This window comes from Python bivittatus, unplaced genomic scaffold, assembly GCF_059951505.1.
Source record: "Python bivittatus isolate LINGU-HERP-01145 unplaced genomic scaffold, Pbiv_v1 ctg000200_np1212, whole genome shotgun sequence".
Taxonomy (NCBI): Eukaryota; Metazoa; Chordata; class Lepidosauria; order Squamata; family Pythonidae; genus Python; species Python bivittatus.
The window spans coordinates 22,360,694-22,385,992 of record NW_028277040.1 but is presented as its reverse complement, the minus strand read 5'-3'; the positions used below and the strand labels follow the sequence as shown (position 1 = coordinate 22,385,992).

The following is a 25,299-nucleotide window of genomic DNA, read 5'->3' as shown; positions in this document are numbered from 1 at the left end:
CTTTGCCGGCGTCTGAAAAGCAACCAGCGGGGAGGGGAGGGGAGGCCTCCCCATTAATATCTGTAACGCCACCAGCAATGCAATTTGTCTTGAATGTTCATTTTTATTGGTGATCTCCCTTTGCCAAAAAGTGGGCTTGATTACAGAGCTGGGGTTCCATGCGCGCCCTCGACGCGCCGAGGTGGAACCGAGCGGGGCGGGCGGGGAAGGGAGAAGAAGTGGAGCTTGGGCCAAAGAGGAGCGCGTGCGTGTCTCGGGGGGATCGTGCGTGCACGTGTGGGTGAGTGAGTGAGTGTGCGTGCGAGATTATATATATATATATATATAAATATATAAATCTTCCGACTGTTTAAACACGCCAAAGGCCTCGTGCGCCGCCATTAGTGTTTAAATATATGGCTAATTATGCGTATGAGAATTAAACATCAGTGTTATGCTAATGGGGGCGCCTTCAGCTGTGGATCAGAGCACTTGAGACTAGCATTTAATCAAGTGAATCAGTTACTAATACAGCTGCACGTGTGAACTTTCCGCAAGATCAGCCCTTTCCCCACCTCTACCCCCACCCCCCAAGGACAGCACACCCCGCCCGCTCCGTCGGGCATCTCAGTCTCCCCCCCCACACACACACACACAGAGATCGTGAAATGAGGAGAGAAATAATTAGCTGCCGATGCTTTCTAATTATTAGACCTCGGAAAGTCAGTGGAGATTGCACCCTGGAGGCCTCGCCCGACGACAGCGTTGAAACTGTTTTGCTGCTTTGCTCGACTGGAGGCAATCGAAAGGGAATTCGGAAGGAAGGCAGGAAGGAGATAGTTTGTAGAAACAGATCAGGTCACTTCACACACACACACACACACACACACACACACACGTCTGTGCGACTTGAATGCCAAAGTAGCCCTGTTGTTCTCCCAGAGGCGGGGCAGGCATCAAGTTGGCAATCCCACTCCCACCCACCTCCATTTCCACTGGCTTTGCCTTCAACTCAGGCTGCTCAGACGAACTCGTAGGAGAGCAAACGTGCCCATTTGGAATTCCTCACCAAGAGCAGCAGGTTTTCCTTCTTAATCGTCTAATACTTCAGGTTGAATTCTGAAAATCCGTCTACAGCAACCGCTATTCAGAAAATTAGTCTGCAACTGACCTGCTGCTCAGGGAGTTAGATACAGCAGCTTTCCCGCAGCCCCCTCCCCTCCCTTGTGAGAGCTCAACTTTTAAAGGAACCGAGGTGGCCCTGGTCTGCAATAGATTATTTTTGAATAGAGGTCGCAAGGAGCAAAATTCCGCCGCCCAAGGCTCTGACGAAGATTTCTGTGTAACTCTAAAGTGGGCATCCTCGCTTGGTTGGGCTAATCCAACCGAGTCGAGCTTAGTCCACCCCTTTGGTCTGAGCTGTGTCGCTACCAGCTTGATGGGTGAAGTGGTCAGATGACCCGACTTGACCCACGAGTGACATTTCTTGTCGGGAGTAGACCTGTTGTCCGGCGCCCCTCCGCGCTCGACTGCCGCTTCGGATACCTCCAGCTCGCTGCTTCTTCGGCCTTGTTCGGGGCTTGGCGGCCCTCCTGCTCCCCTGGCCTCTCTCGCCCACAAAATGCACCCTCGGGAAAACCTGCCCCCGCGGATTGCGCGCGCCTGCAAGGAGGGGCCTGGCCGGCCTCGCCCCACCACACCTGCCGACTGCGTTCACGTCGCCTTGCTGCTTGGATGGTCGGCCCGCAGCCAGTGGCCGCTTCGCGGCTCCAGGAAGCAGCTTCCACCCACCCACCTGAGAGGCTTTAGGGGCAGGAGAGAGGCAAAGCCGGAGAAGGGGGGGGGGCTGGGGGAGAGGGAGACCTTTCTCCTTCCTCTCTAGCTTACACTTAGTTGCTGTGGAGGATTAGTCACGAGTCACACCGGTGGGGGTACCCAGAAAAGTCAAGCGGAGACTGGGGCATGGAGCCAGGGATCCATCCTCCGCAGCGGAGAAGAGGACTGCCGGAGAGGGCCCGCTTCCTGGTCTGCGAACCTTTCCGTCTTCCTCCCCACACCCGTAGCGAGGGGAGGCGGCTGGAAGGGTCCCACGGCAGCATCTCCTCCGCCCAGGCGAAGTCCGTCTCTTGCTCGCCCGGTCCAGCCGGCGAGCCCCCTAAAAGCGTCTCGGGCCAATCGCGAGCGCTTCTGCCAGACGGCGGGCCAATCAGCTCGGCGAGCTCATGCATATTCATGGCGTTTGGCTGAGTCAAAGCTTTTAGGCGAGTTTGTGTAGATCCCCCCAGCATCTCATGCCTTAGAGACACTTTTTCAAAGAGCCAAACTCCATTTTCTTATGAATGGAAAGTGAAAAGCCCCGGGCCTCTTAAATTGGGTCCCGAGAACGCGAGGCCGGGAGAGCCCCCCCAAAGACGAGAGAGAGAGAGAGAGGGACTGAGAGAGGGAGAGCGAGAGAGCCAGAGCGAGAGCGAGCGAGGCGCCCGAGTCAGCGGCGAGCAATGACCATGACCGCCATGCCAGAGAGCCTAAATAGCCCCGTCTCAGGCAAGGCGGTCTTCATGGAGTTCGGCCCGCCCGGGCAGCAAATGCCTCCGTCGCCCATGGCCCACGGGCACTACTCCATGCACTGTTTACACTCGGCCGGCCACTCGCAGCCGGACAGCTCGTACAGCGCCGCGTCCTCCTTCTCCAGACCGCTGGGCTACCCCTATGTCAACTCGGTCAGCAGCCACTCGGGCAACCCTTACATGAGCTCGGTGCAGTCCTACCCCAACAGCACCAGCCTGGCTCAGACTCGGTTAGAGGAGACAGGTACGTGCCATTTGCCGGCGAGAGGGGAGGGCAGGGCAGGGAGGGGAGGGGGTCGGTAGGGAGGGGGGCAAGGGGAGGGGAGGGGAGGGGAGAAGCCCTAAATGGACCCCCCCCGAAAAATGCGGAGATGGGGAAGAGAAGCAGAAAGAAATGCAGCCAAACTGAATCAGGGGGGCAGGTTTCCCCCCCCCCCCAAAAAACCCCAACCTTCTGGTTTCTGCCCCAACTACCCTCAAGGGAACAGCCCAGTTTCCAAGATCTCTGGAGTTTGCACACAAAGCCACACCAGGCCCGGCTGGCAAAGCCCCGAAAGCATTTCCTCTGCACTCTTCCAACTCCCCCCCCCCCAGATGTGCGCCTATTAGGCTCGGCAATTATTTATTGCGTCGCGCTATAAACAATGTATGCAATTAAGGGTAATTAAACCTAAAGTGCCGCCGCCTGTAAAAATAGAAAAACTTTTCCTTTTTTCCCTCTCCCCTTCCCCACGGGCGACGGAACTCCGGGACTGCCAACAACCTCTCCTCCGCTGCAGAACAGCCGCCTCATCTCCGCCCGACTTCGGGGGCTGCCGGTGGGGTTCGGGACTCATTAAGCGTGACTGACTGGAGGGCGGAGGAGGGAGCCTGACCCCGCTGCTCTCGGGCCCCTTGGAGGCCAGCGGGGGCCAGGGCCAGATCTCTGACCCGGACTGACTGCGAGCTGCGTCGCGGGTGCTGATCCTCGCCCCTCCGCCTGGCTAGCGAGGCATCCAGGTACCCCTCACGAGCCTTTTTTTGTCGCTTCTTCCAGGGACCGAGACGGAGAAAAGCACCGTGGTGGAAGGCGGCGAAGTGCGCTTTAACGGCAAAGGGAAAAAAATCCGGAAGCCCCGGACGATTTACTCCAGTTTGCAGTTGCAGGCTTTGAACCGGCGCTTCCAACAGACCCAGTACCTGGCTTTGCCGGAAAGAGCCGAGTTAGCCGCCTCCTTGGGCCTCACCCAGACTCAGGTAGGCAGAGCGGTGCCGTCTCCCCTCCCCATCCCGGTCCTGGGACGCCCTCCCGTCCCCCAGGCTTGGCGCCTGGCCTGGCCTTTCCCGATCTGGGCTTCCTTCGGCGAGGAAGCGGCGGAGAGGTTCGGGGCCGGAGAAGCTGAACAAAAGCTCCCCCGAAGGACTCCCTCCTCTCTATCGCATCCCGCTGCCTGGGCCAATCTGTCGCCCCAAATCTGGGATAGCGCCCTAAAAATACATTAAAATATGTTATTTGCTTTACGGCGCCTTTCTTTTCTTGTTCTTGAGCCGTTCAGTTCTGAAGCCTTGGTCGAGCTTACCTCTCCTCTTTCCAAGGTGCCTTTTGCTCTCTAAAATGGGACTCTACTTCCCCCAAATAGGGCCCTGAGGAGCCAGCGGTTTTATGGCTCGGGTTTCTCAGGGTCCAGAGATTCCCTTTCAGGTCTCGGAGGAAGCCAGGCCAGAAATCATCAAAACAATCCGGCTCCCTTTCCGGGTGTCCGTTCCAGAGGAACTCTCGCTTAACCTAACCCTCGCCCCTACCCTACCATTCTTGTCTCCCCCTCCCCTTTCTGGGTCGAAACATCAAACCCCGAAAAGAACCCCCCCTGGGCTTTTTATTGAGGCGGCGTCCTCCTTCGGCCTGGGCCCTTCTCCGATTAGGAGCTGGGCGCGCTTAGAGTCCGCTGCCTCTGGCACAGTTAGTGGCTATCCTGTCCCCGCATCCCAAGGTCTTAATAATCGCAGCACCCTGATTCTTAGTCATGTGTGGATGGGGGAAATTAAGTTGTTGCCCTTCCTTGGTCCATGGGCAGAACCAGGCAAGAGGAAAAGATTAAAAACGACCCGGGCTAGTCTGGGAACAGCAGCTGACTCTCTCCCCCATTAAAATAGGAAGCAGAAGTCGGAGTGCGCCTCCGTTCCCAGCCATGCGCCTCCAGCTCCATCGACCTTTCTGGGCCGGGGTCGCAGCCGAGCGCTGCCTGGCGCCTTGGGGCCGAGACCGGATTCCTCTGAAGATGGGGGGGGGGGAGAGCAAGAGGGGGGAGCCCTTTCTTGGATCGAGGGCGGCTTGGGCAGGGAGGGCTAGCCTTGCGGTGTGGTTTGAACGTTGCATCTCCTGCGGGGGGGCAGGTCAAGATCTGGTTCCAGAACAAGCGCTCCAAATTCAAGAAGCTAATGAAGCAAGGAGGAGCCGCCTTGGAAAGCAGCGCCCTGGCCAACGGGAGGTCGCTGTCGGCAAGCTCTCCGCCGGGACCACCAGTCTGGAACACCAGCTCGTCGTCGGGTAAGAGCTCCACGGGGACCCCGGGCACTTACATCCCCAGCTACACGTCTTGGTACCCTTCGGCCCACCAGGAGACTATGCAGCAGCCTCAGCTGATGTGAGGAGCGAAGGGTTGGCCGGCTCCAGTTTGTGTTGTTTTGCTTTGGCTTTTGTGTTTGTTTTTTACCTTTGCAACGTTGAACCGACAAGCCGATCGCCCCATCGGCTGGAACCACCAGACTCCGAACGCACAGACAGACAGACAAACAAACGCACCCTGTTGGTCTGGGGGAATCGCATCATGGAAGGAAGTCGCCTTCGTCCCGGCGAAGCCTGAGCCAGCCGGGGCGTCTCTGGGCCGCCGCCGGTCTTGGGTCGCAGCTCCAGAGACAAGCACAGATGCCAGGCGGGGCTGGTTCCCACTGCAGACAGCTGGCGCGGCGGCCCCAGATCGTCCCCCAGCCAAGCCGGACGACAGCCTGCCAGCAGCACCGCAGAATCCGACCCTCGGCTTGGGTGGACGATCAGGACGCCGGCAGCAACGAACCTGTTTGTACGAGGAAGGGAGGGGGAGCAGGGTCCTCTCTCTTGACGTCTTTCTGTCCTGTCCTAATGAAACGTAGGCCATTCCCTTCAACTCATCCTCCTCTTCTGGCTGCCGCCAAGGGACAACCAATCTTCCTTCCTTCCCTCCTTCCCTCCCTCTCATTTTTTTCCTTCTCGGTGTTCGTTGTAGTCCTCGGTGTACATTTTTTCTTTTGTCGAATGGGAAAAGGGGATTTTTTAAATTATTATTATTTATTGACTTAAACTACCACTATGAGAGTCCTAAACATTTTTTAAAATAAACTTATGGGCGGATCTGTTTTGCAAAAGTGACGCTGTGTTCACGCCGTTTGTTTCAAACCAACCACACACACTCAAGAGATTGTCTCATTATAATTGTTGTTCACCTTTCTGTTTGGGGCATATGTACATTGGATCGAAGGAAGGCAATGGGATTTGGACTGCAAACACACATGCAGAAAACGAGTCTTATAGTTCTTTAAAACCAATCAGTTTTATTTCATCAGATTCATTCTCATGGATCTCAACCTGAAATGGAATGAAATGTAAAGTGGGTTGTGATCCACAAAATCTGATGTGGTGAAAGTGGTTAAGCATACCACATAACTTTATTTTATGTTATTTTATTTATTACTCAGAGGAGTAACACAGTACCTTTCAAAAGTCATGCACGGGGGTATAATCTCTTTCCAAGGCTGGAAAACTTGTAAACTACAATCTTATGCACTTTGCTTGACAGGGCGTCATAGAACTTGATGGCGCTTAGATCAGATGTATTCGGCTTTAGGCCATTTCAAAACCTCAACTTTTTGACTCATTTCCCACTCACGAAACAGCCAACAGTCTTTTTAAGCCCGCCCTTCCCACACCTATTCTCCAGTTCAAGGACTAATTCCTGTCAATGTATCTCCCTAATTAATAGCATTGTTTAAACTTTGGGCTTTTAGCAAATGCTTCTGGTTTCTCTCTTGCTTTCTTCTTCCTCCACAGGCCCATTTGGTTGGGTGTGGCTATAAAAATACCCGATTTTTAAAATAAAAACTGAGATCCTTGATGAATTTGCTTGGGCAAAACAGAAGCAAACCAACCAACCGAAGAAATTTTCTCCCACGATGTGATAATGTGGAAATCTGCTGTACTTCTTTTTGAGGTTTATAGGCCGATGTCTGGTTTTAGAGAATAGTCTTAGATTGCTTTATTGGGGGGAGTGGAAAAGGGAACAGAATGCAAGACAGAGAGGGAATTCTCCTTACCCAGAGTGCACCCAGCACAACAGTCGCATTTTTACACGTGTTGTACAAGATGGGAAGTGCCGATGGTGGTGCTTATTCCCAACCCTGGCCAAAGCGGGAAAGGCTGGGGATCTTTGAGGATTGTGTTTTTTCCCAGGGCCCTGCAAATATGCAGAAGGAGCGTGGCAGACTTGTCGGCAGTGGACAAGCAGGCACGCTAGACAGGGCAAGGGGTAAGCCCCACCATTTCCCCCACTGGCTCTCCCCAGTGTTCCAAGGACGGTGGGGCTGGTGCTCAGGGTCTGGATCTGGGTGTGGGTGTGAGAAGGGACAGCCTGAAGGAATATGCCCTTTGGCACCCAGAGATGGAGATCGCGCCCGTGATGGGGGGCTCTAAAGGAAAGGAAATAATTATAACAGCAGCAACAACAACAATAATAATAAGCATCAGACCAGGATAGTATTGGTTTTTTTGTTGCTGTTGTAGTTATCCTTGATTTAGCATAAGCTGGTTTGCCTGTCCACTGCTACAGTGTTCTGCTAGGCGTATACTCGTCCTAGAAGGCTAGGCCAGCGGCACGAATGACCTCGTGTCTGATCCTGATCCAGCGGAGGGTCTACGAGGAGATCTCCTTTTTGCCCCAACCCTGATGAAAGTGATGTTTTCACTCCTTCTCTTCCTGTCTGTTCTTTTGGGTAACTTAGTGGTGATGCGGTAGTTTTTCCCCAGGAGCCAGGACAGGTGGCCTGCGGGAGGAAAGCCACCTCTGAGGGAGCCACTTTAAAGGAGCGGGGGAATTTGTCAGGAGTGCAAAGAGGGTGGGGAATGGAAAGTTGCGCGGCCCAGGAGCGTTGGGACCAAGCAAACAGCCGAGGCCCTTGTTGCCGGTGCCTCCCGATCTTTGGGGGCCAGCGCGCGCGCGCAGAGACCCTCTCAACTGCCTGGAGCCTCGTCTCCTTTCCTCCAGTAACCCATAGCCTCTTGTCATTACCTCCGGCTCTGTTGATCAAGTCACCCTTCCCGGAGAGAAAATTGGCCACTACGGACTTGTCCAGCCTTCAGACCTCACCCAGCCTGGAAGCGGCTCCAGGGTAAGACGCCGGTGCCCCGCTGGAAACAGCTGGTCGCTGGAAAGGCTGGGGGTTTGCCGGCAGGGAAGAGCAGCCGGCAGCACCTTTCCCCAGGGCCGCGGCAGGACCTGCGCCTTGCAACTAAAGTCGGGGAGAGTTTGTGAGGATAACAGGAGGGGCAGCGGATAAGGCGCGCTGCGGAAAGACTAGGGGTTGGAGAGCTGGGGCTGTTCTGGCTTTCTTTTCTGCTTGCTCGTTTTTACCAGCGAAGTTGCTTTGTGGGACGGAGTGGACTCTACGGAGAACGGGTTTAGAATAACTTGGAGATCTTTGCCTCTTACTTTTTCAGCCTCTTGGCAGATTTCAGGGGACCGAGAATTTAGATCGATCCTTCCTTCCTTCCTTCCTTCCTTCCTTCCTTCCTTCCTTCCTTCCTTCCTTCCTTCCTTCCTTCCTTCCTTCCTTCCTTCCTTCCTTCCTTCCTTCCTTCCTTCCTTCCCACTGAGAGGAAATGGGCAGACAAAATTTCTGAGCTAAAGAGGGAACTCTCCCAAGGGTGCCTTATGTTCCGTGAAATCTCTGTCCTCGGCTCAGTACAAAAGCAAAAGGCTGGCAGCCGTTCTGCTCCAAAGAAGGACCTCTGCGCCCCTGGAGCCAAGAGAGCGGGGCCTAAAAACCGGCCCTCAGGCTGAGCCTGGGCGCAAACGAACCCCGCTGGCAAAGATCACGACGACCTACCCGGCGGGGGGGCGGGCGGATCGAAGGACAGGTTCTTCGGATCGCGGCTGGGATCAGAGCTCCCGGCCGTGGTGCCAGCTCAAACCGGCTGGCCGGGCACATCAGGAGCTCGGAGCTGGAGAAAGCCGCCCTTGCCTGCCTGCCTGCCTGTCTTCCGGCTGAGGTGCGCATCCGCTAGCAAGTTTCTTCTGGGGTGGGAGAAAAGCAGGAGGAGAGGGAGAGGCTAAAGTGGGTGTGGATCGGGCGGGGGTGGGGAGTGGCTTTCCAGGAGGCTGCTCGAGGAGGAAGGAAGCGGGTGAGAAATTGTATCGATTTTTGTTTTGACACGCACCCATTTTTCAATTCTGGGCGATGAGTGATCGGATGACGGGGCTCCGGCTAATGCACTTCCTTGCGAGAGCGAGAGCGCGCGCGAGACGGAGACGGCGCAAGAGCGCGGGGCTGCTCGGGGCCGGGGCCCGCGCTGGGAAGAGAGGCGACGCCGGCCGTGGGAGAGTCCCAGCCTCCTTGTTCCTTGGGCGGCGAGGAAGGAGTTGCCTGGAGGAGCTTCCTGCAAGCCTCGGGACTGCTCTCCTGTGTCCAAGATCGGAGGCAAATATCTGGAATCTGGCTGTAGCGATCCGGACTTGCCGGGGCGGCCCTTCTAGCGAGCAGGCCTGGAACTGACTCGAAAGGCAAGGCAAGGATCCAGGCCAGGCGAAGGGGCACGTGAGAAGGCCCCGCGGTCAAGCAGACTCGCACTGGAATCCTCTCGAACGCCTCGGCTTTCCTTAATTCAATCAGGTCGAGCTAACCCGTCCAAATAGAGAAATTATTAGTTTTCTCCCAATGAAGGCGGGCTTGAGTTACGGCGTATTATAACTGTACCATTTGCAAATGCTAATCTCGCCGCAGACCTAATTAATTCTGCCTTATTCCTGACAAGTAGTTCATCAAATATCTGATTCGAAATTCATCATAATGAGGATATTAATTAAACTCTGAATCATCCGAAGGGGCTTCTATTGAAACAATACCTCATTACAATGATTAAAAACTGATGCCGAGTATTACGCCTTTTTCAACCGTGGTCTCTCCGCAAACAACACAGTCCTACCGGATAAATCTGTCAATGGTAAAACGCAATTTAGGAATAGGTAATTTCTCTCCCCCATGGGGAGGGGGGGGGAAGAGAAGCGTCTGCCTCTCATTTCCCAACACTTCTGCAGTAGGTTACACACAGCTTAATGATAATCAGAATGACTCCTTTTCTCCTAAAAAAGACCCCAAAGTGCGCGTGCAGCTGCAAAACCCAAGAGGGTCAGCATCATTTCACTGTATTCTCTTCTTGATTACAAGCCGAGCCCATCAAACACAACATAATTACAGTAATTTCAGGTTTATTTATTCTAATGCAGTTTCCCCATCTCTCTGGTAATTATGAGCAATTTTTTCGCCCAGGGAATCTTTTTGCATTAACAAAAGAGATAACGCACTGAAAGCCAAATTTGCTGTGCATTGAGAATGGGGGAATAAGGGAGGAGAGAAAGGCACAGAGAGAGAGAGCAATGAAATCGGTGCGAACTGCCATCTCTCCCCCTCTATACTGGAGCGCACCAAATTGCTCGCAGGTGTATGGCGCAGGGGCTGTCAAAAGGAAGGGGGCCTTCCGCATTAGCAAATGCACAATGTTGAAGTAATGAAGACAGATTCCCTCGAAATGGGCAAACAGACCCCTCTTTCATACGTCCAAAATCCCCCCAAATCGAATCTCACTCCTCTCTCCCTATTAAAGGGCCCTCTCCATAGCTGGAGAGGCGTCGGCCTCCCCCAGCAAAGGCAGCTGCATCCTAAATTTTGAAATAGTTAAAATCTAAGGATCCAATCCAGATGACATCCATCTGCCTTCTGCGTGTTGTCCCACCCCCAGCTCGCCGAGCGGGTACCGAGCGGCTTTCTCCAGTTGTCTTCTCCATTGTCTTTCCCCTTTTCTCTGAGGGAGGGGGGCGGTAGAGAATGTTATTTCCCCTGCCCGCAATCTTTCCCCAGGTCTGCAACTGTCACCAGGCGTGTATATGTGTGTATATGTGTGTGAGTGTCTAGCTCTAGTTCTGGACACACACATCTCACATCTTGCGCATGCACAAAGCCATGCGAGCCCCCTCCCCCCCCTTTTTAAGCATGGTCAATTAAAGTTACAAGACAAAGCTCTTTAGATCAGCACAGATCAAAGATGAACGAAAGGGCAATCAAGAAATAAATGGGCTTCCTCGTTCAGAGGCTCGCCTTACACTTCTCCACTATACATCCTGTCCTCTTTTCTTCCCCCTATTAAAATCAGATAGGGCAAAGGCGGGGGGGGGGGGGCGGCGGCGGCAAATCATTGGTCCCCCGGGTCAGCTGCACTAGCCCCAGAGCTTCACACAGTCGCACCCTCCTCTCCTCTTTCCCTCTCTTCCTCTCTCTTTTTCCAACCCCCCCCCCCCGTACCTACAGCTTAGTTCACAGGCGACACCGTTACTGTACAGAACCGCACAAACCCTGAGTTGGCTTCGGTTGACAGACTGGACAACTAGGTGACACCAAGAAGCCAGGCGTACCCCTCCCCATTTTCCCTATTCCACTATAAACTTCTAGGGATCGAACAACGGTAGCCCTCTCCTCCCAACCTTGCACACACACAACGCGCGCTCGCGCGCTCATACATACACATTCCATTCGCACACTCTGAATAATCCGGACATAATCGACAAGAAGTTGCGATCGAAGAATTAGCAGATGCAGAACGAATCCTGTTCTTTTTCGTTCTCCTCTCCGTATCGAGAAAACCGAGTGTCAAAACGCATATATAAAAGGGAGGGGAGAAGAGACACTGACACCCCCCCCCCCCGGGAAGCCGTTTTCCCACCACCCTTACTTACCTCTTAGGCGTCAATGTTCAAGCAATCCCGACCCAGTTCATTTGCTTTATCTCAAGGTTCGATACAGCAAATTGCTGCAGGGAAAAGTTGCCGAGAGACTGGAAAATAGAGGGCTGGGTCTGGGGGTGTTGGTGTGAGAAATAGCCATGCCACAGGAATAAATATCCAGAGAACATCCGGAAAAAAAGTGGGCTCGAGGGTCCTTGGAAACTGTGCCGCTGAGCGCAGGAGGGTTTTCGCAGCCCGGCTCTTGCAGAATATCACTGAAATTTTCTGCTATATAGCCTCTGTCTTTATAGCTGATGGGAAAAAAATTGCAGATTATTAGCATAAATGTTTACTCTTCATTACGCTGATGACATTGTGCACTCGAGATCTTGGTAATCTTTGGGAAAATTATGAGTAATTTTTTAAAATTTTAAAGCAGCAGCAGTTACCGTGCAATTCAGGCTAATTCTGCGTAGGCTCCGAACGGATATAATTATCGAGGAGTCAAGATGTTATGCTAAAAACTATGCATTGATATTCCCATTTATTATGTACATACAACTTTGACAATGTTGATGCTTGAAATAGCAGGAAATTGTCTTGCGCAAAAATTACAGTCCATATTAGGACATGTGAAATTGCGAAGAATTATATAGTAATTGCAGGCTTTCAGATGGGAGAGCCAGAATGCTCAAACTAGTGCAAATGTGGATAAAATTACAGATCAGAGCAAAAATTAGGGGAAAAGGGGGTCTGGGATTTTTCAAGTTGGCTATAGGATTCCGGAAGTGTCTAATGCCACATGATTGCTCCAGCTTTAGGGGAGATATTCATACCTCAAATAGCTCTTTGGCCAGAGCGGCTTTAATTGAATTTCTTGGGTGTTCTATCTCCCCCCCCCCCATTTTAATAGGGCTAAATTAGCAAATTGCTGAATGGCAATTTTTTTTTACTAGGTCCTCCCCCCACCATGTCCCCCCACCATTTTTCAGAGGAAAATTACTCCCTTTACTCAAGTTGCATTCCAGGGTGACCTCCGCCCCCCCCCCCGGAAAATGTGTGGGGAGAAATTTAATTACATCGCTTTACCTCCCCCGACTCCTCTTTCTCCTCCCCGTTCCCTGGAGGGCCAATGTAAGCAGCAGGCATGGGAGTCTGTTCCCAAGCTGGTACTGTGGTGAGGCAGGGTAGAGGGAAAGGGAGGAGATGGCCCCTCAGCACCTCCAGGAAACGGGGTACAGCTAAAGACAACAGGGGATGATTGGGGCCCAATCAGCAGAAAGTCAGGCGGTCCGATCTCTCTGGAAAAAGAAATGAGACAGCGGGTTGGTGATTGTGTGGGGCTCAACAAGGCCCACCACGTCCCCCTGTTTTCCCAGCCCCACTGGCTGTAAAAGGCCAGAGAGTTAGTGACGAAAATGAGCCCCTTTTCCTTCTGACACATCAGCTTTCTCGGGCTGCCTGTCCCCCCTCCCTTTCCCATGATGGGACTTTAAAGAAAAGCGCTGTAGACTTCTCCAGAGCATGTGAGGTTCCTCCTATCTGCAGCGAAATCATTTAAAGACAAATAAACGCAGCCACAACAGGGCGAAAGGTCTGAAAGGGAGCCATTGTGCTAAAGGCATCTCCTTCGCGGGCTAAATTCCATCGGGTTCCTCCCCGCCCTTTTATTTGAAAAACCAGGGTGGGGGAAAGAGATTGCCTGTATGTTGACAGTGAAACATCTATTCTGTCTCCGAGATGTTCTCAGTGTATTTTGGAGCCAATACAACCACCACCACCACCGTAGTGTAATATAATACAATGCAGTATAGCCCAATACTATACTAAAGGAAAAATGGATGGTTGGAATCGTAAAGTCAGGCTGACCCAAATGACCCTCTAAGATGATACGGTCTTGACGTGCAAATGCCCATATCTGTCTAAATATCATTTTCAAGGGATGATGGTTGGATCTGTCTTCCAGCTGCGATCTTCCCCGTTTCTCTGCCTCCTGGAGCTCCCGGGGACGGCTGGAAAGGAGGCGATTTTACCACCCCCAGAAGCTATGGGATGATTTCTTCTGGAGCAGATCGGGACCAGGACCCAGGCGTGTCCACACTGCAGCCTCATTCCGTCACAGTCTGGCCCCTTGGTACCCCGAGGTCCCTGTCCCTGCAGTTCCTTTGCCCAGGTGCTGATATGCAATGGTCTCTTCTTTGGTGTCCGAGTAGTAGTAGTGGTAGTAGTAGTAGTAGTGTTATGTTATGTTATGTTATATTATATTATATATTAATGTCATATTATTGATATTTCCATTACAGGTACTGAGAAGCAAAGCTATGGCACAGAATGTTTCTCACACAGGCACGCATACCAGGTCCAAAATTACTTTTCTCCACGGGTCAGTTTAGCTTCCTAATATTGACGCAGTCTTTAGACCATAACCTACACAGGTCTCTTCCTTCCTTCCTTCCTTCCTTCCTTCCTTCCTTCCTTCCTTCCTTCCTTCCTTCCTTCCTTCCTTCCTTCCTTCTTTCCTGCCTGCCTGCCTGCCTGCCTGCCTGCCTGCCTGCCTGCCTGCCTGCCTGCCTTCCAACAAGGGACCCAAATATACAGCCAAGTGAACAATTTTCAAAAACTATGGTCTAGTTTTGTTGGGCATCTAGACCTGAGAAAATTCAGTTCAGAACACTTCAGCTTAATTCTTAGGGCTGACCTTGAAAATAAGCCAGATTTCTCTACCTTCTAAAAGCATCGCATTCAGAGAAAATCCCATTCAAAATCCCATTAAAGCTGAAATTTTATTTTGAGGACAAAATGAAGCCGGTTCTTCTTCAGAAGGGTACGATTCTAATGCACGGCCAAAATGTCATCGTGAACATCATCACACACACACCACAATGCCCCCTCGCTCCCAGACTATATATTGCTTTACTATTTTAAACCGTAAACCACCCTGTGTCTTGGAAGAAAAGCAGAATAACGTTTCTACCCATCATTCCTGGGGCCCATTCTTGTAAACTTCATGAAATAATTGGACTCATCTGATTAGTCTGGTGGAAATCTTTTATTTACCAAGTATGTCCGTTTTCTCCGGATATGGTGGAGAGATCACGGTCCGATGGGATCCGATGCCTTTTGCCCAGATCTGGGGAGCCAAATCAGGCTCCTATTACTTTTGGTGTGCCTGTGTGTGCGTGGGCGCATCACGTTGTTTAACTGAGCAATGATTACCAGGTGAGCAGTAATTTAACAGATTATACCTCCCTTTCTGACTTGTACAAGGCAGACTTAAATGTAATTTGCTTTCCCCCTCCCACTTAGGGGATAGGGGCTTATCTGTCGGTGTGAAGGTACTCCGAGCCTGCTAGTGTGGTGAGTGATGTGGGATCTCAGTGTGGTGTCCTGGTTTAGGTGGTGGGCTAGGAGCGGAAAGACCCGCAGCCTCGGAAGCTTCCTGGGTGACTTGTGGCCGGTCACTGTCCTTCAGACCAAACTACTCGCAAGGTCGTTGTTTTAGAGAAACATCAGAGAAGGAAGCACGATTCACTCTGTCTTGTGTTCCTGTTTAAAAAAGGACAGAAATAACAACATCATCTAGAAACGAATATGCGGCGGGGTGTCTTGGGGGAAGGCACGTTTTTCGGACGCACGTGGGTGGAAGCGCTTGCAACGAAGCCTTTGGGCGACCCTGTCTGGACTGGTGTGCGCGCGCCCAGCGCTTTGGGCCCGTCCCTTGGTAAGAACAGCTAGTGGGTGTTCGAGAAGTGGGCGCCTTTCTTTCGGCCTCTGGACTCTAGGGGAAGGGCTAGTAGCCCTTGTTTCCTGCGGAGGCAGAGGTGCCTCGTTTCCCGTTTCCATTTTTCACCAGGCCTGGTTCACCACATTGGAAGGGGGGCTCCTCGGAAGGATCACAGGGCCCGTTGTCTCGCAAGGAGCTGGGCTGTGTGGGAAACACTTGGCAGCGGCGCGCCTCAGGCGGCCGAGGAGCTTCGCTCAGGCCCCGCCCTCGGGCTCTCCCGCCCACGCTCCGGAGCGCCGATTCTCCCACGCTCTCCTCCCCCACCTCGCTCCCGTTTTCGCTTCCTCCAGCTGCCCCTTCCCTCTCTCACCGCCCCCCCCCCCCCGCCGCGTCTCGCCTTCTTCCCGCTGCCTCTTTCCTTCTTTGTTCTTCGCTGTGCCCTTCTGAGATGGGCGCCGGGCGGGCTTGCTTCAAGGGAGACGGGGGTGGGGGGCGATTGCGCGTGCGTTTGCTTTGCCGGAGTTTCTCTCTGTGTGTTGTTTTCCCGCCCCCGCCGTCTGGATGGGTGGGGGGTGCGCGCTGTGGCGCCCGTTTTGTTTCGCGAGATTCTTGCCCGAGGGAATCTGGGCTTTAAGGGGCAGTAAGTAGCCAGAGACGCGCACGGTTCTGGAACTCCAGCGCTCCCTCTCCGCGGCCAGAAACTTACTGAAGCGTGGCCATTTTTTTTCCTTCCTAAGCACGAACTTTCTCTTTCTGCAAGATGGGGCTGAGTAAAACTGACCTGCTTTGCCCGGGCGGCTTTTAGCCTGACAGCCTTAGGAGGTTGGTAAGAACGCTGCTGTTGTTTTTTGACGAAGCCAACCGTGACAGGGCTTTTGATTGGGGCGGAAGAGGACAACACCGCCCACACCCCGCTATCTTCCGGATTTTGTCCGCCCGCTTGTTCCGCGCCCCCCCGCCCGCTTCTCGTGCCAAGGCGGGTTGCGTGATTCCAAGTCAGGCTGCACATTCACCGCCTCCGGCGCGTTGAGGTTTAGGCCCCTTAATCATCCCGTTTGGCAGCGCATTCATCTCTTCCTCCCGCTCCCCCCGCCTCCCCACCCCAGGATGGCGCGAGCGGGCAGCCTGGCGATTCACCCCTGCACTCTTTGCTCTTCGTGCAGCTTCTGGAGGACAAGGAAAGCCTTTGCTGAAAAGGCCGCCTCGGCCTGGCCCCGGGCTCGCAGCCAGTCTCTGGCTCCTTCGCCGGCTCCTGCCACCTCCCCGGCATCTGCTCAGGTGCATCCTTACCTTTTCTCTCGTCCGAGCACAGTCTAGCCAAGCAGCACCTCCTAAGATGTCAGCAGAGAAAGGGGGTGGCCGTTTCTTAACCTTTCTACTGACGCCGCTGCTGGCATTGCCCGAGGAGGAAGCGGCCCTATGTCTCGGCAGGCGAGTAGAGATCTTGTGGGGCTTTTAATCGTTTCGCGGGGCGCTCGTCCCACAAACCACCTTGGCAAAGACCGGGAAGTAAAACGGAGTTACCGAGAGAGACTTGTACAGCACGGAAGGAAAATAACCAATTTGCCTTTAAAAAATGAGGGGTCCTCCACCTAATGTTTTTCTTACATCTTAGACTCCAATAATCCTTATTCTGTCGGCTGGGGATTATGGGAGTCGAAGTTTAATACACAGAAAAGACACAATGTAGGGAAAAGCAAATCTTTACTGAGTGAAATCATATGGCCCCCCAAATCGATCATGCTCATTGTCAGGAAACGAAGAGGGCCGTTTTTCTCCTAAAAACTGAAGCTACGCAGGATGGGGTAGTCGTGGGGAATCTTGAGTCATGGAAACGGATCTTCAGAGTAATAAGGGGAGGGGTGGATGAGTGCTTTAGTGCATGTGTCGCAGCGATTCAATAAGAAAGGAGCCAGTTTAAGGGCTTTCAGGGTTTCATGTTTATGGCTACAAAAGCAACAGGAAAACACGAAATCTGTAGAAATAACCAGTCAAGGTATTTAAAGTCAGTGATCACATTTGTCACTGAAACCAGGCAAGTACCGGCTATTTGCTGGAAGTGAAGCAAGTAATTCTAGATGCTAGTTTGGACTTCATACTTAACAGTTATTTGAAGTATTATGGAATAGATACTAACTATATTCATGCACATCTCCCACGGGTCAACTCATAGCTATAAAATGTAAGGAAAAGAATCATCATCCTCATCATAAAGAAAGGAGGCTGCCAGAAGAAGCATCTGCCCCAGTAGACCCCAGTTGCATAACGGTTTTGTTCCAGGTACTGCTGCTGGACCCCCTCTGTTGCACGGTGCACCAACATATTTGTAAGACCCTGAAGAATCGTTCATGGAACCTTGGAAGGTTCCCTATCTGATTTGAGCTTTGGCGGGGGGGGGGGGGGCAGTGAGAGCATCCTTTGGCCTCTCCTGCCAAATACAGAAGCCAGAACAAGCTTTTTGGCGTTAGTCTTCAGGTGCCCAGCCTCCTGCAAGACTGACAGATGCATTGTGGCATAAATCGTAACAGATCTGTGAGCCTTTCAGGTGACAGATTACTAATATATCACCTTTATAGATTGTATAGAAATATGCTGGATTTCGAATACAAGTGCAGTGGGTACTGTCAGCAGGAGAAGAGTGTCACCCTCATCCAGGGAAAGCCTGTGAAGTGGGGCAAAAATATAAATAACCGGAGATGAAGGCAAAACCAAACAACTACAGAGTTGAAGCGCTGTTTCCCAGACCTGCTGTAGTTCCACGTCCCGTGTCTGGGTTTGCCTCGCGTTTGTTCATAAAGGAAATCTTCAGCAAGAGCAGCGGCTGTTTAGTTCCGAGAGGTTTTCTGGCAGAGGCGGCCAAGCGCGCAAGCAGGCCAAGCCGAAGGCGTTCGGGACTCCTTTCTCCCCGCTACTGCGTGGGCCTGGGGCGCATCCGCGGGGGCTGATTACGGGGGAGGTCGGTTACCAGCAGCTTCAGGAGCCGCCGTCACACTGCCGGGATTGCAGCGCGGGAAGCCGCCAGGAGCCTGCCCGGCTTGCCTCCCTGTCTACTGGCGCCAGAGCGCAGTGGGGTGGGGCCGAGTCTAGGCGAGCGCGGAGAAGCGTTGAGTGATCCAGGCTGGGTCGCCGAGGGGAGGCAGCCGCGGTTCTCCTGCCTCGGGGCGCGCGCGCGCGTGCGTGTGGATGGGACGACGCTGAGCAGCACCGCATCTGCGTCCTCGTGGCTCGAAAATGCCCTTCAAGAAGGCACGGCCCCGTCGCTCAACAGGTGCCGGGCTCGCAGCAGCGGCGGAGAAGCGAGGAAGCCCGCCCAGATTCAGGCCCTCAGAGCGACGACGAAGAGCAGCGGAAGCGGCGTCTTTCTGCCCGAAGGGATGATTGATTCCACGGAAGGAACTAATTGGTGGGTGGCAGGAAGAACTAGGATTTCGTTACGGGAAAGAGATGGGAAGAAAATGGGCGCCTCCAACGTCTGCAGGCTAGCGGGTTTCTCACCCAGTGCACAGTCTGGCCAATATGAAGATACCAGAAGAAGACAGAAAAATGATTCTCCAAGACACTACTGACTGAATCAAGTACGGTGCAAACAATAATTTATTTAAATAATCTCTTCATATTGTAAAAGTAACATTGAGTGATTTTTTTTGTTTGGTTTTTGTAATAAATAACCAAGAACATACGTTTTAAAAAAATGTTTTAAAGGTTTAAACTACGAACTGGGAAAATTCAGTAGCTTATTCTTTGTGATAGTGAAGTTGAAAGGTAAAAAACAGAATAACAAAGAGGGTATGGAAGCTGCCCAGAGAGAAAGAGAGAAAACGATGGCATAAAAAATTCTTGGTTCACAAAACATGAACAAATATAGCCTGTCCAATGAAACTACCCCTCCTCTTTTTTAAGACAAAGAGGTTTGGGGAGAATTAGCACAAACAACTCTATTACAAACATATATATATATATATGTATATATTTATATCTTTTTCTTGCGAAGAAAAAGTCCTGCAAACATTTAAAAAAAGATAATTTAAACACAGCTGGGTTTCTTTTTTTTTTTCATTTTAAATATCTACATATAAAAATTATTTATCTTTTTTCCCCCCCAACATCAAAATGAGGTCATCTGCAAAGGCACCTATAAAAACGTATAAAAAAATAGACAAAATTAAATAAGAAATTTTGCACTAGCGATTTGATGAAAAATGGGAGAAAAGTGGACCTGTGTGCGCCGCATGCACAGTTTTTAACGTCTTATGGGTGTCAAAGATTAGGTTGAGGTGATGGAGTGGGTGGACAGAGAACCCTGAAGGAGAAAAACAATCACTGAGGGCTTTTGACCAAGGGTGTGACCACAGCTTTGCCCGGATTTCATGCTTGTCAATAAGAACGTTGTCAGCGACTTTGGAGTCACGGATTGGATTGGGTGAGTGGTGTTCTGAGCGGAGGTTTGGGGGGAGGAGAGCTAGATTCTCATTCAGTCTGAAACTTCAGGGATTATTGCTGAAGTTTCAAGGTGCTCGTCCCGTTTGGCACCACCAAGTCGGGCGCTGCTGCTGAGATACTTTGGGGTGGGGAAGGAATTATGGACTACTTCCCAAAGCACCAGGGGAACACCTCTCTGCCCACTGGAACAGAAAAGCCTTCCTTCTCCACCCGGGAGGATCCCTTGGAGAGCAGAACTGAGTGCACGGGCCTACGCGATGGGATTAGAAAATGGTCCCTGCGCTGACAGCTGCGCTATGGTGATGGGGGTGATGAAGATGGGGGTGATGCTGGTGAGACTGCCCTTGTTGCAGGATTGGGGAGGCTCCTGGCAGATGGGAAGCTGCAGCGGCACTGGATGCCTGGTGATACCATGAGTAGTTACCCAGGAAAGCAGCCGCTCCGCTCGGAGTCCCAGGGCTTGAGCCGGCACTGCTCCCGCTGCCGGTGGCACCACCGTTACTCATTCGCTGCGGGTGGGGAGCAAAGTCCCAGGTGAGGGTGGCTGAAGCAGGAGGCGAGGCGCATGTCGGAGAGGAGCTACCACCACGCTGCTGGTCTCCTGGGATTTCACCACTTTTCCACATCTTCTTGAACTTGGATCTGCGGTTCTGGAACCAGATCTTCACCTTGCCGAAGAGAGGAGAAAAAAGGAGGAATGAGCGGGAGGTGGTAACATCCCAGCCTTTTTCCACATAAGATACACATAAAACAGAAATGCCCCACAAGAATTCCCCTTCAGTTCATTCCGCTTCCTGACTTCTACAGATGCTCCCACCCTGCTCTACTCTGAGTTTACAAGGGGAGATACTGAATTCCCGCTTTTTTGCTAGCGCCTCGCCAAGGGCTACTTGATTTGTTTATGGCGGGCTGGAAGTGCTGTCACCCGCAAGACTTGCTGCTAAGAGGAGGAGACCGGTCCCCAAAAGGGATGTTTGGAGGCTGGGTCAGGGTAACCCACGGATCAAGTGGGGGTGGTCAGAAGAGGGTACAAAAGGGTGAGGAGTTTGACCGAGGAAAGTTTGATCAGGAAAGTCTCCTGATATTTTGTGATGTCTTGAGATTAGGCATAGTGAATTCTTTGCATGGTTGATGGGGCACTAGGGTTGGGACATGCTCAAGAAATACCAGAGGCCCGCCTGCGTTTAATAGGCGTGTATGTAGAGATTCTGCCCTGATAAGGGAGCTGGAAGAATGTCAGCTCACGAGGATATTCCATAGGCACAAATTGAGATGACGTCCAAGAACATGCTTTTTTTGCTGAGTCTCTTGGGCAAACTCCAAGGCATTCTTTTCTTTCTGGGTTTACTACTCCCGTCTGACATCCCTCATCATGGGATTTAAATGAAAATGTCATGGGACTGTGCCCAACTATGGACCAAAAGAGCAGGAAAGGGGGAGGAATGGCCATCTGAACTGAAAGAAAATGTGACGTTCACATTTAATTTCAAATATGAATTGGCAAAAGATCCTGGCCTTAAGTTTCCCAGATATTTGAATTCTGACACTTCCCCCCCCCCCCCCCCCCGTGAATACTATAGGACAGGATCCAGCAAAGAGTCAGGGAGTGCTAAATTCTGTGAAGAGCCTCAGCCTCTTAGGAAAGAGCAGGATCCAGTCAAGCCTCATTGTTTTTGAGCAATGATTTCAATGGGACCCAAAAGAATTTGACAGCACCTGGATCAGGAACCAATATTGGGTAAGAGACAAGGAAAACCTTCCACACAGTCTAGGGCTGAGGCCACATCTACATCAGTGTAAACCATTCTCGTTTTCATGAAAGGATGGCAAAAGATCGTCTGCAAAAAACAAGCTGCCAGCCTCTCTGCATGGAAGCAACTCTTCTAAGAGCCGCTTCTGGTGGGCAAAATAATGTGGCAGGGCTGTGATCCTGTCTGCACAAAGAAGGAGACAGGAGATCCCACCTGGCACTCTTAGCGTTGCCTTCACCCAACACGCCTAATCTGATTGCTGAATCCTTTACTGGATTGGCACAATACGTTGGACCCAGAGCTGACCAAATGAGATGGATCTGGGCAACAACAGCCACACTCACACATAACTAGCCAAGGTCACAACACATCAAACTTGACATGCAGCATAGGCATTTCATGATCTGGTTACGGAAACTCTGCAAACTTTGCCAGTGTGTCAGATGGGACGCCTGTTGGGCTCCCTGACTCTCTTCTCATTCCTTCTTACCTGAGTTTGGGTGAGGCCTAGCGAAGCTGCCAGCTCAGCTCTCTCGGGCAGTGCCAGATACTGGGTCTTCTGGAAGCGTCTCTGTAAGGCTGCCAACTGAAAACTGGAATAGATGGTTCTCGGCTTTCGCACTTTCTTTGGCTTCCCGTTAACTATCCGGATCTCAGGCTCGCCCTCTTCTTTTTCTGTTGCAAGAAAGGAAAATGGGTGAATAATCTGGTTCCAGCCAACACACGCTGTTTTGTTATAAGCGGCGGAGCCTGGATACTTGACTAGGAACAAAACGCGGCCACAATTCCCTGCACAGGAGCCTTAAAGGGATGGGTCAAAAGATCCCAGCTCCACAACGCCATCCAGGAGCTTCTTGCTCTCCCCCCCTCCCCCGCATTCCTAACTCAATCACTCAGGCTTAAGAAATCAGAGGAAAAGCAGTGGGGGAGTTTTCCCCATCTCCCCTGTGCCCTGGAGTCTTACCGGGGTCATTGTTGATTGGGGGCGTCCTTGTCCCGTAGGTTGCATAGGAGCTATAAGAGGCGGAGTATCCCAGATCGTAACTCCCAGCTTTGGTGGAGTAGGGCACTGCGCCAATGCCACTCGGGTGATACTGGTAAGAGCCCATCTGAGCGTAGGGCGACCCGCCGCTTCCGCTGCTACCTGCGCTGCCTCCCCCGCCTCCACTGCCGCCGTGCTGTTGCTGGTTGGTGTAGTAGCTGCTGTCCGTGGCCGTGGACACAGGCAGAGTGGGGGATTCCTGGGGCTTATGCAAGCTGTGGTGCTGCTGCTGCTGCTGCTGCTGCTGCTGCTGCTGGTAACTGCTGGAGGTAATCTGGTTTGAATGCATATCTGAAACAAGGCTGTCAAAGACTCCAGTCATCCTGGTCCTCTATCCCCGCCCCTCTCTCTCTCTCTCTCTCTCTCTCTCTCTCTCGCTCCCTCCTCCCTCGCTCGCTCACTCGCTTGCTCCCACCCTCCCTCGCTCCAAGGGTACAGAAGGACCACGAGCGGCAGGGAGGGAAACCGGCCCGGAGTGTCCTTTTTCCACAGGCCGAGCCGCGAAGTCTTGCCCTCTTCCTCCCCGCTGGGAGGTCCGAGGAAGAAGAGGGGAGATCACTGGAGATCCCCGCGGGTGGCAGCCGCCGCCGCCGCCGCCGCCGCCGCCGTGGCGGGAGTCGCGGGAGGAAGAGGACAGGAAGTTGCCATCGTCGCCCGGCTCCGCTCCAACTTTGGCTCCGCGTTTCTTGAGGCGGACGGTCCACCCCGGGCTGCAAGTCGCAGCGACGCCCGGCCCCGGCTCCCCAGCAGCGGCTTTACGATTGTCTGCGGCTCGTGGATGCTGCCAGGTGGGCATTTAACACCAGTCACGTGAGCGCGGGCTACGTCACCTAGCAACGGCCAATCCGCGGCTGCGGCCGCGCTGCCTTCTTTCCCTTTCTTCCCCTCGCCCCTCCCACCCCCTCCCTCCCCCGCGCCTTCTAATCTCTGGATCCCCGGGGCGGTGGAGGCGCCTCGCAGATGACACGCGCTGGGGAGGAAGGGGGGGGGGGACACCGAGAGAGAGCGCCCCCGTCTTGGGCGCTGCGGAAAGGGAAACTCAATGGCCAGAAAGGAAAGCACTGTTTGGGCCGCTTTTGCTGGGTGGCGTTTGAGAGCTTGCGCGGCTAGAGGTGACCGAGTCGGTTCAGGTCCGACCAAAGCGCTGCGTGGATGTTTAGCCTGGAGGAGCTTCCTCTCGCTTGGGGCCCCATTCACGACCCCGTCGCGGAAATCCATCGCAGTCTCTTCAGCCGTCTCCAAACCCGTGTTGCTAAACTCTAACACACGCGAGGAAAAATCCTTGGGACGTGCTGTCCGTATACCGAGGATGGCATCAGTGCATTATATATGAAGTCTCTAAACTGAAGTTAGGGTGCCTAGAAGAAACGAGGGCTGTAGCTCCTGACCCTGGTTTGCCCGTTTTGGGGACGGAGCCGCCTTAGCTCTTCCTTTTCAAACAAGGCAAACTTCAACAGACCCCCTCCACGCCAAACCCCCAGCCCTACCCGTTTCCCTCCCAAACCACAACGGGCAGCATAGCGCGTGGAGAGGGCGGGGCTTGTGACTGTGCAGAGGTTTGATGATATTTGGGCAAACGAAAGACAAGTGCTTACAAAACGAAAGGAAGATCAGAGTCTCCTACAGTAATCCAGGCTTCACCTACCTGGCGCCCTCCAGATGTCTTGGTTTCTAACTCCCATCATCCCCAGGTAACACTGCCCATCCTCCCGTAGAATAATAGGGCTTTCAGTCAAACACTTCTTATGGCGGGGGGGGGGGGGCTTAGTCTGGATCTGACGCCCACTCGCCCCCCGCTTTAGGAAACACGGTCTCGAAAGGGACCGCTTTGTGGCTGCGTTCTTGGCCTTACCTTGTAGCGCCACCTAGCGGGCAACTGTCGCCACCGACGCCCGGGGGAGACGGGATAATCGCACCTAGGCGCCAGGCTCTTCAATCACCGAGCCCAGCAAAACAGTAATTAAAAGCCACAACACTGAGCCAGCGCACATCCTCTGAAATCCTCAGAAGAAAGAGACATACCTGTGTCTTGTTGCAACAACTTGTTGCAACAGTGGCTAACGGGGAAGGCAAGTTAGCCTCTAAGAAATTATGAAAATAGAAGAAAACCCATCTCTCTTTCTGTCTCTTATTTCACCTACATTTTTAAGAAGTGAGTTGGCAGCATCAGCCCTGCTGCAATGCAATGGATCCCGAAGGACACCGTGAAGTCAGTGCTTCCCATTGACAATGGCAAGATCCCCCTAGAATACTGTTTTTGGTAGGCAGCTTTCTTAGAGGCTATTTGTTTGATTTTTGTCCACTTCTTTCTTATACAACTGTAGAAGGAGAATACCCTTTGGAAAAGATGGTGGTGGTGGGAATGATCTGGTTTAGGAAGAAATCTCCCCAGCTGGCTAGGACAATCAAGTAATTTCCCAGGACCACCTTGCTTTATCATAGGTTACTGTGAAAGCTATAGCAGCAAAGTTTGGGAGTTGTTCTTCAGCCTGCCACATCCTTTCAGTTTTGATCTTAATTCTGATCTTGGATTTCTCCCTAATTTTGCTGACTTCCCAGCCCCACTCACCAAACCTGCTCCGTACTAGCCATGCCCCACTCTCCAAGGGGCCGTATTTAATTTCAGCTTCCCTCACTGCATCTCTTCTCCCCAGCTTGTTTTGGACCACTTCTAGCCCTCCTTCCCTCCCTGTTGACTCAGGCTTGGCCCTCAGACTGAGGAGGCTCCTTTGACCGCAGATGCCCAGCACACCAGGAAGTTTGGACTAATGGCAACCAGGAAATCGATCTGAAA

General features: G+C 52.5%; 2 protein-coding genes across 2 annotated transcripts; one reads left to right on the top strand and one right to left on the bottom strand.

Annotated features, from left to right (window-relative positions):
- The first annotated feature begins 2,364 nt into the window (after window positions 1–2,364).
- Window positions 2,365–5,896, top strand: DLX1 (distal-less homeobox 1). Its single transcript, XM_088135833.1, has 3 exons — window positions 2,365–2,790; window positions 3,583–3,782; window positions 4,920–5,896. Exons 1-3 carry the CDS (start codon window positions 2,478–2,480, stop codon window positions 5,172–5,174), a joined length of 768 nt encoding a protein of 255 aa, XP_087991959.1. The 5' UTR covers window positions 2,365–2,477; the 3' UTR covers window positions 5,175–5,896.
- A 12,367-nt stretch (window positions 5,897–18,263) lies between these two features.
- Window positions 18,264–23,259, bottom strand: DLX2 (distal-less homeobox 2). The gene is made up of 3 exons (XM_007431083.3): window positions 22,428–23,259; window positions 21,954–22,138; window positions 18,264–20,380 (listed from the first exon to the last, which is right to left on the bottom strand). Exons 1-3 carry the CDS (start codon window positions 22,825–22,827, stop codon window positions 19,976–19,978), a joined length of 990 nt encoding a protein of 329 aa, XP_007431145.2. The 5' UTR covers window positions 22,828–23,259; the 3' UTR covers window positions 18,264–19,975.
- Window positions 23,260–25,299: the final 2,040 nt, after the last annotated feature.

Coding starts and splice junctions, on each gene's coding strand:
- DLX1 (XM_088135833.1), top strand. CDS start 2,478: ATGACCATGACCGCCATGCCAGAGAGCCTAAATAGCCCCGTCTCAGGC. Junction 2,791..3,582: donor GACTCGGTTAGAGGAGACAG/GTACGTGCCATT, acceptor CGCTTCTTCCAG/GGACCGAGACGGAGAAAAGC. Junction 3,783..4,919: donor TGGGCCTCACCCAGACTCAG/GTAGGCAGAGCG, acceptor GCGGGGGGGCAG/GTCAAGATCTGGTTCCAGAA.
- DLX2 (XM_007431083.3), bottom strand. CDS start 22,827: ATGACTGGAGTCTTTGACAGCCTTGTTTCAGATATGCATTCAAACCAG. Junction 22,139..22,427: donor CCCAATCAACAATGACCCCG/GTAAGACTCCAG, acceptor TTCTTGCAACAG/AAAAAGAAGAGGGCGAGCCT. Junction 20,381..21,953: donor TAGGCCTCACCCAAACTCAG/GTAAGAAGGAAT, acceptor CTCTTCGGCAAG/GTGAAGATCTGGTTCCAGAA.